This window comes from Chrysoperla carnea, chromosome 5, assembly GCF_905475395.1.
Source record: "Chrysoperla carnea chromosome 5, inChrCarn1.1, whole genome shotgun sequence".
In the NCBI taxonomy this organism is placed as follows: Eukaryota; Metazoa; Arthropoda; class Insecta; order Neuroptera; family Chrysopidae; genus Chrysoperla; species Chrysoperla carnea.
The window spans coordinates 75,201,048-75,216,079 of NC_058341.1; the positions used below are offsets into that span (position 1 = coordinate 75,201,048).

Consider the following 15,032-nt stretch of genomic DNA (forward strand, 5'->3'; position numbering starts at 1 on the left):
ACATTATTCATTAATGTTTTAGTTAGCAGTCATACACATTTCATTTTGTTTAAAGATTAAATATAAATTATTTGTATTAATAAAAATTAACATCTTTATTATTGTAAACCTACTCCTATCCACCCATCCCACCTTCCAATTTACGAAAGCATGCTTGAACGAAAGCACGTTCATTAATGCAAACGTTCGAAATGGACGCAAACCAATTCCAACAGTTACTTGCTGCTATACAACAGCAGAGTAGCCAGCAAGTGCAAGCTATGGACGAACAAATGGTGGAAATGCAGCTCAAACATCAAGAAGAGCTAAAAGTAGTCTTACAGTTTCAAAAACAACAAACATCCGCACAAGATTCGACAGCATTCAAAGTCAAGTGTCTGGTCGACTCCATGGAGCAATTGGATTATGATCCCGATAATAACCAAACATTGGAAGCATACTATAGGCGCTATGAATTAGTGCTCACAACGCAAGCTGAAGGCCTTGATGAATCCATTTGCTTTTGCAAAAGTTTCCTTAAGAACAATATCAAAAGTATGCTGACTCAATATTGCCTGAAACACCTCAGGATCGTACGTTTTCCGATACTGTAAAGACACTTAAACGTCTTTTTCAACCTTCTGAAACACGATGGGGAAGATTTCAGTGAATACGCAGCGCATATCAACAAGTATGCAGAGAAGTTTGATATTGGCAAATGCACCGCTGACGATTTCAAAGTTTTACTTTTCGTGAGTGGACTTAAGGCTTCTGAAGCTTCAACAATTCTAGAAAGGCTGCTGATAAAACTGGACAACCAACATCTAGAAATCGAAAAGGCAAAAGACGATGATGCACGGAAGCTCATTCACAAGCTAAACCTACAAGATCTCGTAAATGAAGCCGAACGTATCAATTGTTTGAAAATGGATTAAGGAAAAGTGAGTGGATCAACAGCAGTCGAAATACAAGCCATTCACCAGCAGAAATTTCCCAGTAAAGTAAAATCTCCAACCTATTCAACACACCAAGGTACAAAATCTCCGCCATCACCATGTCCAACTTGTGGTGCAAATCACTGGAAGCGCGAATGTCCTTAGAGGGAAAAGAACTGCGAATAATGCTCGCAGAAAGGTCACAAAACCGGGTTTTGTGATATGATGAAATATTTCAAGGCACACTGGAGAGGATACAGATCACAAACTAACCAGGTAACGACCAATGTTAATGTAGTATCAGACCGTAAATTTGTCAGCCCGATTGTCAATGTAGCGACCCTGAAACTTCAATTTGACACTGCGTGTGACATGACCATTATTTCCAAAACTAATTGGACTCTATTGGGACAGCCAACGCTCTCAAATACGTCGCGCACTAATGCAACTAGCGCATCGGGCACAAATATTCCGTTGATGGGTGCTTTTCACTGTAGTATCAAGCTTAATGGACACGAAAAGAAGGTGGTTTGCTATGTCACACTACTTGAACTCAATTTATTTGGAATCTCATGGATTAATGTTTTTGATTTATGGAGAATTCCTATTAATGCTGTCTGTAATCAAGTAAGCTGCGATAATGCACTAGCTCAATAAGTTAAGAATCTATTTCCGAAACTTTTCGGTGATGGACTAGGTTGGTTTCACAAAAAGAAGGTGCCGCTTCAACTCAAACCTGGTGTCAAGCCAGTATTCCGAAATGCTCGACCAGTTCCTGAAGCTGCATGCAATGACATCTCAATCGAACTGGAACGCCTTCAACATCTGGGAATTATAAGCCCCGTTAATTATTCGCATCTGTGCGGTCTATTCAACTGGCCTTAATGACGCGCTCGAGCCAAACAAATACCCTTTGCCAACACCAGGCCATATCTTCGCAAAATTTGCCGGAAAAAAGGTTGTCAGTACCATTGACCTATCTGACGCCTTTTTCCAAATTGAAGTAGATGACGATTCTAAGAAAATCATGACAATAAACACCCACGTAGGACTGTTCCAAGTAAATCGTTTACAACAAGGAATTAAGACTACACCGGGAGAATTTCAAGCGATAGTTTACATCATGCTTAGTGCCATTTCTACAGTTGGTTTTATAGATGACATGGTTGTAAGCGGCGAAAATGATAATGATCATAAAACACAACTGTTAAAAACGCTTGAGAAAATTAAAGAATTCGGATTCAAACTGAATATTAAAAATGGAATTTTTTCAAGAAATCGGTAAATTTTTGCGGTCATATTATAGATAATGTAGGCATTAGACCTCAACCTGATAAAATTTGCGTTCCTTCTTGGGATCCATAAATTATTACGGGAAGTTTATTAGATCAATGAAGGAAATAAGAGGCCCGTTGGATGAACTGCTTAAAAATGGTATTAAATTTAAGAGGGAAAGTATTCATCAAGAATCATTCCACAAGCTAAAAAACATTCTTTCATCTGAACTGGTCCTAACTCACTTTGATCCAAACAAATAAATCGTACTTGCAACAGATGCATCAAAAAACGGTATGGGAGCAGCACTGATGCACCGTTTCAAAGATGGATCTCTACATCCTATTATGCATTTCGCTGCCACATTCAACGCAGCGGAGAAAAACTACTCCCAAATTGAAAAGGAAGCCCGGGCGCTTATATTCGGACTAAAAAAAATCACATTTCTATATGGCAGGACGACTTATTACCGCTCACGTGGACCACAAGCCTTTGTTGGCCATTTTCGGCTCGAAAGAAGGGATCTCCGTCTATACCGCCAACCGGTTGCAGCGGTGGGCGCTGGTAGTGATGGCATAAGATATCAAATTTGCATTTATTGGTACCAACAGCTTCGAGTACGTTGACGTCGTTTCTCGCCTAATGTCGGATCAAACAAAGTCTGACGATAATATGGTGATAGCAGCTGTTCAAGAAGATGAGAACATTGACGAAGTGCTTTCCTATGCCATTCAGTCAGCCCAGGACCTCCCAATCACATTTAAAAAAATACAAGAAGAGCTACAAACGCCTGTCCAGTACTACAGGAAGTCATCAACCGGGTGAAAACTGATCGTTGGCCTCCAGCCATGAAACAAATAAAGAATTTAGGGGTGGCCGCTTACTATCAGTGCCGTAATGACCTTAAATTTGCCCATAACTGCCTTTCTAGGGGTGAACAAATTATTATTCCGGCCAACCTTCGCCTAAAAATCATAACCGAGCTTCATAAGGGTCATCCGGGAGTATGCCGCATGAAGTTATTGGCTGCAGACAAGATTTATTGGCCTAACATCACCAAAAATATTGAAGAAGCAGTAAAGACTTGTGAAACCTGTGCAAAAGTCGCATAGGCACCAATTAAATGTATTTTGAAACCTTGGCCTATGCCAACTGCTCCATGGGTCAGAGTTCACCTAGACTACGCTGGCCCCATTAACGGGTTTTATTTCCTCATCATCGTCAATGCATACAGTAAATGGCTAGAAGTAATACAAACAACAACCACAACTGGCACCAAAACTGTGGAAATATTCGCTGACGTCCTCGCACGACATGATCTATGTGCAGTTTGTGTTACGGATAATGGGCCACAGTTCGTATCTCAAACTTTTGAAGAATTTTGCAGAAGCCAAGGTATTAAGCATCTATCGACCGCCTTTTACAGCCCACAATCCAATGGACAAGCTGAGCGATCTATTAAAGTTGGGACTACAGAAAGCGGAGGGAAGTTTGGACCAAAAGCTGCGGGAATTTCTCGTTACCTATCGTTGAACACCTACGTATATTTTGGGCCTCAAGTCACCATTTATTAATGACGGGCCGCCAGATGCCGACTAAACTGGACCTGCTAAAACCTAGAATTCCATCAGATTTAGAAAACGATGGGAAGATGGAAGAAATATTTAATTACGTGTGTGTTACGAAAGATTTGTGGGTTGGGTATACTGATATGATGGTAGGGGAATTGGTTGAGTCTTTTCATTTTCCATTAGAAGTAAAGACTGATATTTCTAATATAGCGGGCAAAGGAAACTTATGTTGCAATGAGGAATTAATGAGATATAGGTGTGATCCCAACAAAGAAATATGTATCCTCAACCGAAGAAATTGCGAAGAATCTCGTTTGTTTACAATAGGAGTCAATTTGATGATAAAAAAAAATAAAATTAATGAAGCTGTTAAAATTTTACAAGCATGGATAGGCTATTTAAGTAGAGATCTAGAAACTAAAAGTCATCGTAAGATTACAGTTAGTAGCAAGTACGATTGGTATGAATGACTTCGACTGTAAGCAACAAAGAAAAGAGCTGAAAAATAAACTGAAAAAGGAAAATGAGAAGACAAAAGACTGATTTGTCACTAAAGCTTTATCTGGAGTGCAAGGAGTCTTTTGAATGTATGTGCGAGCGAAAGAAAAAAATATATTAATCAGAATACGTGCAAAGGGTGAATGAAGCTGCTAATAACCACGACTCCAAGCTACTTTGGAAGATATTAGCCAGGTGAGGTAAAAAATATGTGAAAGATTTGGTAAAATGGGATGAATGGGCTAGCCATTATAGTAATTTGTATAGAGATAGTGTAGAATATGAGGAAACATTAATAGAGGAAGTGCCGACAAGTGATGAAAACGATGATCTCAATCTTTCCCTGGATTGCACGGATGATAATGGCAATTATCATGGCAAAGAACAACAAGGCACTAGGCAAAGAAGGAATACTAAATTAAATTATTAAACCTATACATAAATACTGCCCTGATTTTCGATTGTTTTTGTGCAACTTCATGAATGCCATGATAGCTAACAGATTTTATTCAAATGCCTGGAGGTCTGGTCGGGAATAATCACAAATATATATAAAGAGAAGGGAAGTCCTTCTGATACTCAGAATTACAGAGGTTTGACACTTATGCCTAGCTTGAGTAAGATATATAAAAAAGTTTTATCCCATCGTTTACGACAATGGCTAAATGATAATATTGTTATTAACTAAACCCGGATTTCGCTCTGACTATGAAGTAATGGATCATGTGTTGGTGTTGCAAACAATCATAGATAAATCATTAGCCGTGAACAGAACCAAAACTTATCTATGCTTCATAGACTTTGAGAAGGCATTCGATAAAGTAAATAGACATCTTTTATGGAATAAACTTGTAAATATCGGATTGCCAATCCACATGATTGAAATACTAAAATCTATATATCAGTCCACTGTGTGTTGTATTCGATCGGGTAACGGATATGTTAAAGACTTTAAAACTTTTCAGGGTCTTAGGCAAGGCTGTCACTTATTGACACTTCTTTTCTTGGTATATATCAATGATATGTATGAATGGATGGAGGGAATAAACACCACATCACAATGTATTATGGGTAAAGAAATAAAAATAGTATTTTACGCAGATGATGTGGTGCTTATTTCAAAAACAGTTGGAGGTATGCGAAGATTTTTAAAAGGCTAAGAGGAGCATTGTGAAAGATGGATGTTGAGTGTGAATGTTAAAAAAAAAACAAAAATGATGATAGTGACGATTGGACGAAAAAGTAGTATGAATGAAGTATGGAAATATAAAAAAGTGATTGTAGAGAATGTAAGTTGTTTTGAGTATTTGGGTGGAGTGATGTGGAGTAATGGAAAATGGAGAGAGCATGTGGAACGTATAACCGATAATTCAATGAAAGTTTTAATGAGTATTAGAAGGTATTTGTACAGATATGAAAATTTGATTTTGAAAATGTGCAATAAAAAAATAGAAGCGAATTGTGGGGTGGAAATCGTCATAACTATAAGGGGCATATTAGGACTGTAAACACATTAATGCATAATTTCCTTCAAGAACTGTTGAGTGTAGCAAAATCTATCCCCAATTCAGCAATTAATATTGAAATGGGCACTGGGAGTGTGGAATATTATTGCATGGCAAAGGCTTTTAATTTTCGCAATAGGGTGTATAATAGCAACAAAGAGCTGCAATTAATCTGTTTGAATGAGGGTACGTTGGATAGCATAAGAGATTTAATGAACGAAAGAGGATTGAATGAATAGGATGAGGGCTGTGTGAGTTCAAAGATCAAGAAAGAAATTGAAGAGTTAGCGATACGTGAAAGTTTGAATGATATAAGAATGAAAGAGAGTCTAAGAACCTTTATAACCTTAGACCACTATAAACTAGGTGCTAGATATGCGAATGTGTGTAATAGAAGTGAGAGATACTTGATTACAAATTTTAGAATGTATGGGTTTAAGTGGGAAAAAGTGAAAGTTGATGGAGTCAGAATATGTGTGTTGTGTGACTCGGCAGAAAGTGTGAAGCTTCTGATAGAGGACTGTCCAGGAACTGCAGGCCAAGAAAGGGAGGAATTACATAAATTGGGACTGACTACAACTCAATCCATACTTAATTGCTCTAGTTTAGAGCTGATGAAAACATTAACGTCGTATCTGCGATCAATTTTGATGAAAAGACAGACATATCTCTACTAAGCCCTCGCGAATATATGCTATTAAGTTTTAGTTATTTTTATTTTTTTGTATTGATATGTTTAAAAGATTTGCACTTGATTTACGTCAAATATAATTTGTATATATAATAAAACATGTTCCTTATAAAAAATAAACAACTTTTGTTTAAAACATTTTTTCGTAAACATTACTGTTTATCCGTGAGATGACAAATTGTATAGTATGTATTATATGGGAATATCAGTTATGTATGTGTGACGTGTATGTATGTGTAATGTGACAGTGTAATCAACACTGTCTATACATGGTATTTCAACAATTGTTTGTTTTCACTTGTTTCAATTATTAATTTATTTTTTAACAAGTGAATTTTACGAAATTTAAAAACATTCCGACAAATACAAATTTTTCGGTACTAAACCCTAAAACACTTGAAACACAGCTAAGAACACTCTCCATTAAATTATCTATTAATATTATTCTTATTATTAAACTAAACTGATTTTGAAAAGCACCACTTCTTTTTTAGAGTACGTAACCCTGAAAATTTCCAGAAAATTTTTCTTAAAATCTCATCTTCATATTAATTATTTTTTGTTTTTATAATTTTATAACAAAATGTAATATAATTTAAATACAACGGAAATTGAAATTATAATTGTTGTTTATTTTCAAACAAAAGATATCATTTTAGTATTGAGATTTTATACTCAAGACAGATAAACAAAGAGACAGAAAGGGTGTCCTCTTATATAGTTTTTAAAACGTCACGGGATATCAATTTTTCATTTTTTATTTTTTTTATTTTTTGGAATATATAGTTTTTATTCAAGGAGTTATAAAAATATAGTGAATAGGAGGTAACTTATATTCGGAATTTTAAAGAAATTTGTTTTCTAATAGGTTTTTTTCTACCATATTATGTACATTCATGCAAAAAAGTCAAAATTTTCGGCCTAGTTCGCGGCGAGGCAAGGGTAATATTTTAAAAACCTATGTATATATATTAACTCAACCCCTTTCGAGGATTGTTTTTTCTATTTTTGATCTTGAGGGAGGGGGTGAAAGTGGGGAAGAACAATCTAATTTGTTCAAATATGCCCAAGTAAGATATCGAATAAAAGAGCATGACGTGTACCTACATTACAAAACCCTAATGCAAGGGGATTTGAATAAAGGAGTTAATGGGGATGAACTATCGAATATTTTCAAATAAACTCAAGTCTGGCAGCAAGTAAAATTTCAAATGATGTGTAAATTAAAAAATGATTTGTAAATTAAGTAATGATAAAAGTTAATGATGTATAAAAACTTAAACTCTGTCATCCGGAGGCTCATCAAATTTCATAAAATTTACTAGGTTATGTTCCACAGTGAAGCGTGGCAGAGTACAGCTAGTTCTTATTAAATACTGAAAGAAATAAATTGCAAAAATAAAAGTCTTGCTAATTCTACAATTTTTTTAAAATTTTAATAACCTTAATACAACTTTTTACTTTATCCCACAAACTTCCATATCATGTGTGATATGGAAAACATATCACACATGATATATACAAAGATATTCTTATTTTGTATAATGATACCAAATATTCGTATTTTTTAGTAAATAGTAGAAACACGAAGTGTTTTGTATATGTAAAAAAAAAGAAATTTCTTTGTGGGATAAATTGTCTAATCGATACTATGAATTTTAAATTTTAAAGATAACATCATTAACAGCGATAAAAAAATGACGAAGATATATTATTTTTAATATAAAGTCGACTCCAGAAAAGTTATATATGAAGATTTCGCGCGTGCTTAGTAAGATAAAAAATTCACGATCGTAAAATTGGCAATCGATGAATTATGAAGCAAGAAAGTCGAATACAAATGAAAATACGTCCAATGATTTCAGTAACAACTTGCAACTTTTTTGTGACATAGTTTTTTTGTAAATTTGTAAAAAACTGATTTTATTCTGAATCCTCAAAAAGTAGTGATTTTTCGGTGAAAAATTGTACAACTTAATAAACAACTGTGCTAAATTTCATTATTGCACCACTCTCCCTCATTAATATTTAATTTTATTGTACTAACTTGCTATAGTAAATGTTTATTTCTGCATAAATTATTATTAGGTCACTAAAAATTTATTGAATATTTAACAGATCAAAATTTTCCTTTTTAAAGAAACAATATTATGAGTATAACATTCAGACATCATAAAAGTTCTTAAACACTTATACTTATATGTTTTCGTACTTTTAAAAGCACGATTTTGTAATTGTCGGGGTTTTAGTTTTTGAATTTTATTTGGGATCGATCTAGCAAAGGTAGATATTAAAAAAATAAAATAAGTTGTACATCTTAATATAATCAATTTTTTTTTTAATTTCAAAGAGAATTCGATAGCGTAATGCATAAGTCTAGATACAGCAAACCAATACATGTTAAAAGTCGGAAATTTTCTGTAGAATTCAATGCACCATTTTCTTACACTTTTAAATTGTTGGATCACATTCAAAATGGCTGTCAAAGTTGGTAGAAAACAATTTGTTTGTTTGTTTGTTTGTTTTTTTTTTAAATGTATCAAAAAAATTTTGAAAAAATATGTGTAAGTTTTTATTTTGGATCGATCAAGCCCAGTTAGATGTCAAAAAATCATCAAATAAACAATTTATTGAAAAAACTGTTAACAATTTTTTGAAGAAAATTTTAACCACAGAAACGATTATAAAAAAGCACGCGTAAATGAGCTATTTTAAATAAAAAAAAAAACGGCTTTTTGTCGATAAAAGCGATTTTTGACCAAATTTTTCAATATTTTTCAAATTTGCAAAAGGCTCTTCTTGGGCATATTAAAGGCTAACTTTTCACTAAGGTTCGTTTAAAAATATATTTCTTTCAAAGAAATTAGGGCGTTTCAAAAAATGCAATTTATAAATTTTTTTTTTCAATAAATTGTTTATTTGATAATTTTTTAACATCTTCCTATCCAAATAAAATTAAAAAAGTTAAAAAACTAAAACCCCGACAATTACAAAATCGTGCTTTTAAAAGTATGAAAACAAGAAAACATTTTCATCTGAAATTGTAATAAAAAAAAAGTAAAATCATCATTACAGTCGGGCTAATATTTTTTAAAAAAGCCTAAAAAAATGGTTTCTACCAACTTTGGCGGCCATTGGTTTGTTGTATCTCGGATACGAAAATTTAACATTGTGCTCAAAATAGATAGTCTAGACTATACGCAAAATACTTTTTTTAAATTCATTTTGTAAAAAATTACCACACTTAAAACACCAAGAAAACCAATGACGTGAAAAAAATTTAAAAATATTCCCTTTGAACTTACAGCATGAAAGAAGTGTCAATTATAACATAACCACCCGACAAATTAAATTAGTTTGGTAAGTTTTTAAAAATTAGAACAATTCGAAGAAACTTTTTTAATCACAATGAAAAATATACAATTGAAAACGACCGATTTTATATTCCTACTTTTAAATTTAACTACTTTTTGTTTTTAACCGACTTCAAACAAAAAAGGAGGAAGTTCTCAATTTGACTGTATTATTATTATTTTTTTTTTAAGTTTGTTACCTCAGAACTTTTGACTGGGTTGACCGATTTTGATGATTGTTTAGTTATTTCAAAGGTGGTGCTTCCCGTGTGGTCCCATTTCAATTTGGTTCAGTTCTGACAATGGCATCCATGTGAAAACCATATAAGTCTTAAACTTCCATTAGGTATATTTGCGACAAATGGACGAATAACTCAGTATCACGCCAACCGATTTCTATAACTCTTTTTTTTATGATAAATTAGTTTATGTACTTCAGATTCACTAAAAATCATAAAATAAAAAAACTTTTAACAAAGAAAAACCGACATAAAAAAAAAAAAAAAAATTAACATGGATCAGATTAAATTGGAATCGGTATCAGCCAAGTTAATGTAGCAAACTGTTCTGTCACACTTGTTTCCTTGGCTGACACCGACTCCAAAAATAACAATAATTGTGACTACATTATATTTTCGTTATTTTTTACTTTTTAGTGCATATTAAGTTGTTTTTGTTTTTTTTTTGTTTCTTGAAGTCGGTTTTTTTTTTTTTAAAAGTTTTTTATTAAGTATTCGTTGTGTTTGTAGCCATGGTAGGAACAAGAAAATCGACATCAGCGCTTCCAGTGTAATATTTTGGCGTTAAAGGGGGCTGTTATAACTAATTTTCAATTGCTTACATGTAAATTTTATAGTAAATGTTAAATGAAAATTATTGAAAAATAACATTTGATTGAACTTGTTGCATTAAAAATTGTGAAAATAAGAGATAAGACCAAATTTATAAAAATTTTTTTTTTTTAATTAATGAATATTTACTTATTTAAATTTGTTAGACAATAATATTAGAATTGCAATGTGAATGCAATCCATACAGTTATTATGCATCCATAAAATTATATTAATAAAGTAGCGTATCGTGACCACGGACCTCCAATAAAACTCATGCACGGCGCGAATAAACGGCATAAGATATATTATCTTTGAAAAATGTATATTTTTTTAACAATATCAAATTTGAAAAAAGAAGTTTTCAAAAATGTAAGATAAAGTTTCTTTGCAAAAATTAGCACTTTTGATACTCTCAACAGTAGCATGTGGTTATTCGGTTGTAAAGATACAGTAAAAATACATTATACAGAATACAGAATAAACAAAACTAGGCAAGCACTGAGAGACCACTGACCTGAGATTTTATGCAAAAAATATATGAACACACTTATATTAGCTTCACCTGTATGCATGTATGTATGTATGTTTGTATGTAACTCTCTAATATCATACCCATGCATAGGACATCATCAGTAATATACTTTTATTATACTACCGATAACCATACTATACATATATACTTAGAACAAGCAACAAGCGTGTTTTTTAGTTTCTATATTATTTTATTTTATACCTACATTGTATCTGTATACTGTATTTTTGAAATAACAGTAGTTGTATCCTGCATGGACTATCTTGTATCCTCACACACACGAATAAAGTCAGACATCACACACAGGCTGTTATATGTTGTACTGTGTTGTATACCCTATATGATACATACTGTGGCATGTCTGTTCGTCCGTTTTGTTTATTTTGAGAAAAACATGCTGTATATGTTATATGCGAACGATTGTACTTAAATATAAATGAATTCAAATAACGTGAGCCTCTATGGTTACACGTTTCCGTCACTTTTACACATTTTCGTAGCATTTACAAAATCATTCCCATAAAAAAATATATATAACCATTAACTTACATAGAACACAACAACCGAGCGGAGAGATGTGACACATCAAAAATTATAATTATAACATTATTTAATAAAATTACTTTTTGACAAAATAATGACATGTCTTCAACACATGTGCAACGTAATATAATTCTATTAAATTTCATACATTTTGTGCTAATTTTTGATAATTATCTCAAAAACTAAAAACAAGAATGATTTGTAAATGGGTACAGTTATTTATAAGCCTTTTATAAATTCCGTGGTAAGTTTTTGCTTTGCTGTAATTTTTTTGTCTCGAGCTGTGAACCTTACAGTTTGTCATTAAATAGCATTTTATTCAAAACAACCTTAACTATCAGGAGGCTCAAAATGGTCTATCATTTTCAAAAAGCTTTATCAAATAATTTGTAAACAATGTTATATATTATATTGAAAGAATGGCGAGCCATTTGAGTAAAGATTGAAGTCTCCATCAAAAAAAATATTGTCTATCCTAACTCATATTGTTTACTGGTAAATTATAATAACCCGATAAACAATTTGATTGAATTGAATTGAAACTATACGATTGAAAACTTATTCCATTATAATGGATTTAGTCTTTATTTTACGATATTACAGTTTTAAAATCTAGTTATTACCAATTTCTTAAGCAGGGCGAAAAAAATAATCATAGGTAATGAATTTCAATTTTCCCGAAGTTTGAATAATAAGATGTCTGAATCTTATATTTGCATGCTATTTTGAAAATGTTTCCAGTACCAAACAAAATAACTTCGAAAAAACCAGCATTCGTCATGCATCATGTTCCACTTATTAATACCCTTTTGTATATAAGCAATGGAAATTATTTTATGGTTTAGAGTTTAAGAAAATAACAAGTTTTATCCAAAATAAACAATCAAAAATAAACTACAATGAATTTTAAAGTATTTTTATCCATATTCCTCATGTTAGTTGCGTTAGTAACAGTTCAAGTAAGTAAAAATTTATATATATTTATCATTTCTAGATTTTTCATTAAATACAATAACATTATATAAGTCGGTTGCTCAGGAGGAGGCTTAACCCTTTTTTTATAGGGGGAGTTAAAAACTTCAAAAACTAAAACTCCGGCGACTTCAAATGACAATCTAAAATGTATGAAATAAGAAGAAGTTGAAAAAAATCCTAAAATATAGAAAATAATTTGTTTTTGACATGTTTTAAAAACGGAGAGTGGTAACAGTTTTTAAGAAACAATATACCAGGGCTTAAAAGAAGGCAGTTTAAGTTTTCGAAGGATAAAAAAATTATCAACATTTTTTTTTAATGAATTATTTTTATTTTTTATAGATTTCTGCAGCTATCGCGACTACTTCAGCAACTGCGGCTCGTGGGGCCCGTGCCGCTACTGCAGCTACTGCGGCTACTGCAGCTACTGCAGCTACTGCAGCTACTGCAGCTACTGCAGCTACTGCAGCTACTGCAGCTACCGCGGCTACTGCAGCTACTGCGGCCACTGCAGCTACTGCAGCTTTTGCCGCACCATCAAATCTGGGATATCTTGCGGTATGTATCTGTTTTCTATTATTATTATTATTTTTACCATAAGATACAAAAACCGTGCATAGGGATATTAATATAAAACAATTAAGTTTAAATAATTACAACGAGATATTTCATATAACTTTTTTTAAATTTTAGCACTTTTTCTATGTTTGAAGAAGCTCTTCAGGAAGATTATTGTACAATTCACTTCCAATAATTTCCGGAAAGTTTTCGTATTTTTGCTACCTGTATTTTCTTATTTATAACCTTTAGTGGGCATGCGTTGGCGTTAGACATTTTTTTTTGTCCTGTTTTCTACAAAACTATTATGTTAAAATATGCGAATAAATATTTTTACGAAATTAAAATTTTCAAATACTTACTTTGTTTTTGATTATGTTATCATGAACTGGTGGCAAAATAACCATTCCAGTGTTGTCAGACTTTATGACGCTTTAATGAAAAAAATAGGCCATATTTATATATATATATATTACTAGCTGACCCGGCAAACGTTGTTTTGCCATGTATATTTTAAGGGTTAACCACCCTTATCACTTAGGGGTATGGAAAATAGATAGTAGCCGATTCTCAGACCTACTGAATACGCATATAAAATTTGGTAAAAATCGGTAAAGCCGTTGCGGAGGAGTACGGTAACTAACATTGTGACATGGAAATTTTATATATAAGATAATATAATTTTGCCTATTTTTCTCTATTAAAACAATATTTTTTTTATTATTAGATTCTATATTTAATTCATTTGGAAGAGTTTTGATGATTAAAAAAATAGTCATTTTTTATATTACTAGCACCAATTTTATTAAATTGTCTCCTTGATCCTTGATGCCTTGTCGTTTGAAATAAAATCAGTTTAAAATTACCTCCTCTAGACTTGTCGACCATGTGTTAATTTGTCAACATATTTTGGTGGACATATATATGTTGGAAAAATATGTTGGAAAACAATATGTTGGAAAATAATATGTTGGAAAGTATTAACAAAATTATACCGTGGCGGAGGAACTTGAAAGAAGTAATCCTTAAACGATTCTTTATCCTTAAGACGAAGCCTCAAGGAGACATTTTGATCAATGTTACGCAATATCTCAAGTGCCATGTAAACTTCCCAATTAATTAAGAGGTCTCGGTGTACAAAGATTTGAATGTAATGATCATAACTTTTTTTTTAAATAACTAATTTTCAGACGGGCGGACAACAATATGGACAAGGAGGATATCGACAACAGGGATATGGACAACAAGGATATGGACAACAAGGATACGGACAACAAGGATATGGACAACAAGGATACGGACAACAAGGATATGGACAACAAGGATATGGACAACAGGGATATGGACAACAAGGATATGGAGGTAACCAGGGTGGTGGTTACATCGGTTGAAATGGAAATTATGTGATTTTAATAATAATTTTGAATTTGGCCGTTCAGCAGCGATCCACTGATCCACCAGGCCGGTTATGTTTCCCATTGAATGCGACGATTATCTTTGTTGTAATAATTGTTAAATTTTTTTTTATTAAAATAATATTATTTTATAATAAGTTTATGAGTAGGTAATCTCTTTTTTATTTATGTATAATTTTTAATTGTTGATTTAATTTAAATAAAAAAATATATACCGAGTGTTAGAATTGTTCCGGAAAATCAGCCAAACTTGAAGGACAATGATTTTCGCAAAAAAAGTTTCATACAAAATCTTTATAGCTAAAGAAGTGAAAACTTTGACCTTGAAAGTGATTTTGACTTCTAAGGTCACAGAAAAAAGAGAATTTT

General features: G+C 32.4%; 1 protein-coding gene across 2 annotated transcripts in view; it reads left to right on the forward strand.

Moving 5' to 3' along the window:
- Positions 1-14,731, forward strand: part of LOC123299607 (ice-structuring glycoprotein-like) — a 489,510-nt gene extending 474,779 nt beyond the window's left edge. Inside the window, exons 5-6 of one of the 2 annotated variants that reach the window (XM_044881870.1) lie at positions 13,078-13,248; positions 14,439-14,731. In XM_044881870.1, coding sequence (XP_044737805.1) covers positions 13,078-13,248; positions 14,439-14,639 — 372 coding nt within the window. In that variant the 3' untranslated portion in view covers positions 14,640-14,731. The remainder of the gene's footprint in view (positions 1-13,077; positions 13,249-14,438) is intronic. The other variant, XM_044881871.1, reaches the window with a different exon arrangement.
- The last annotated feature ends 301 nt before the right edge of the window (positions 14,732-15,032 follow it).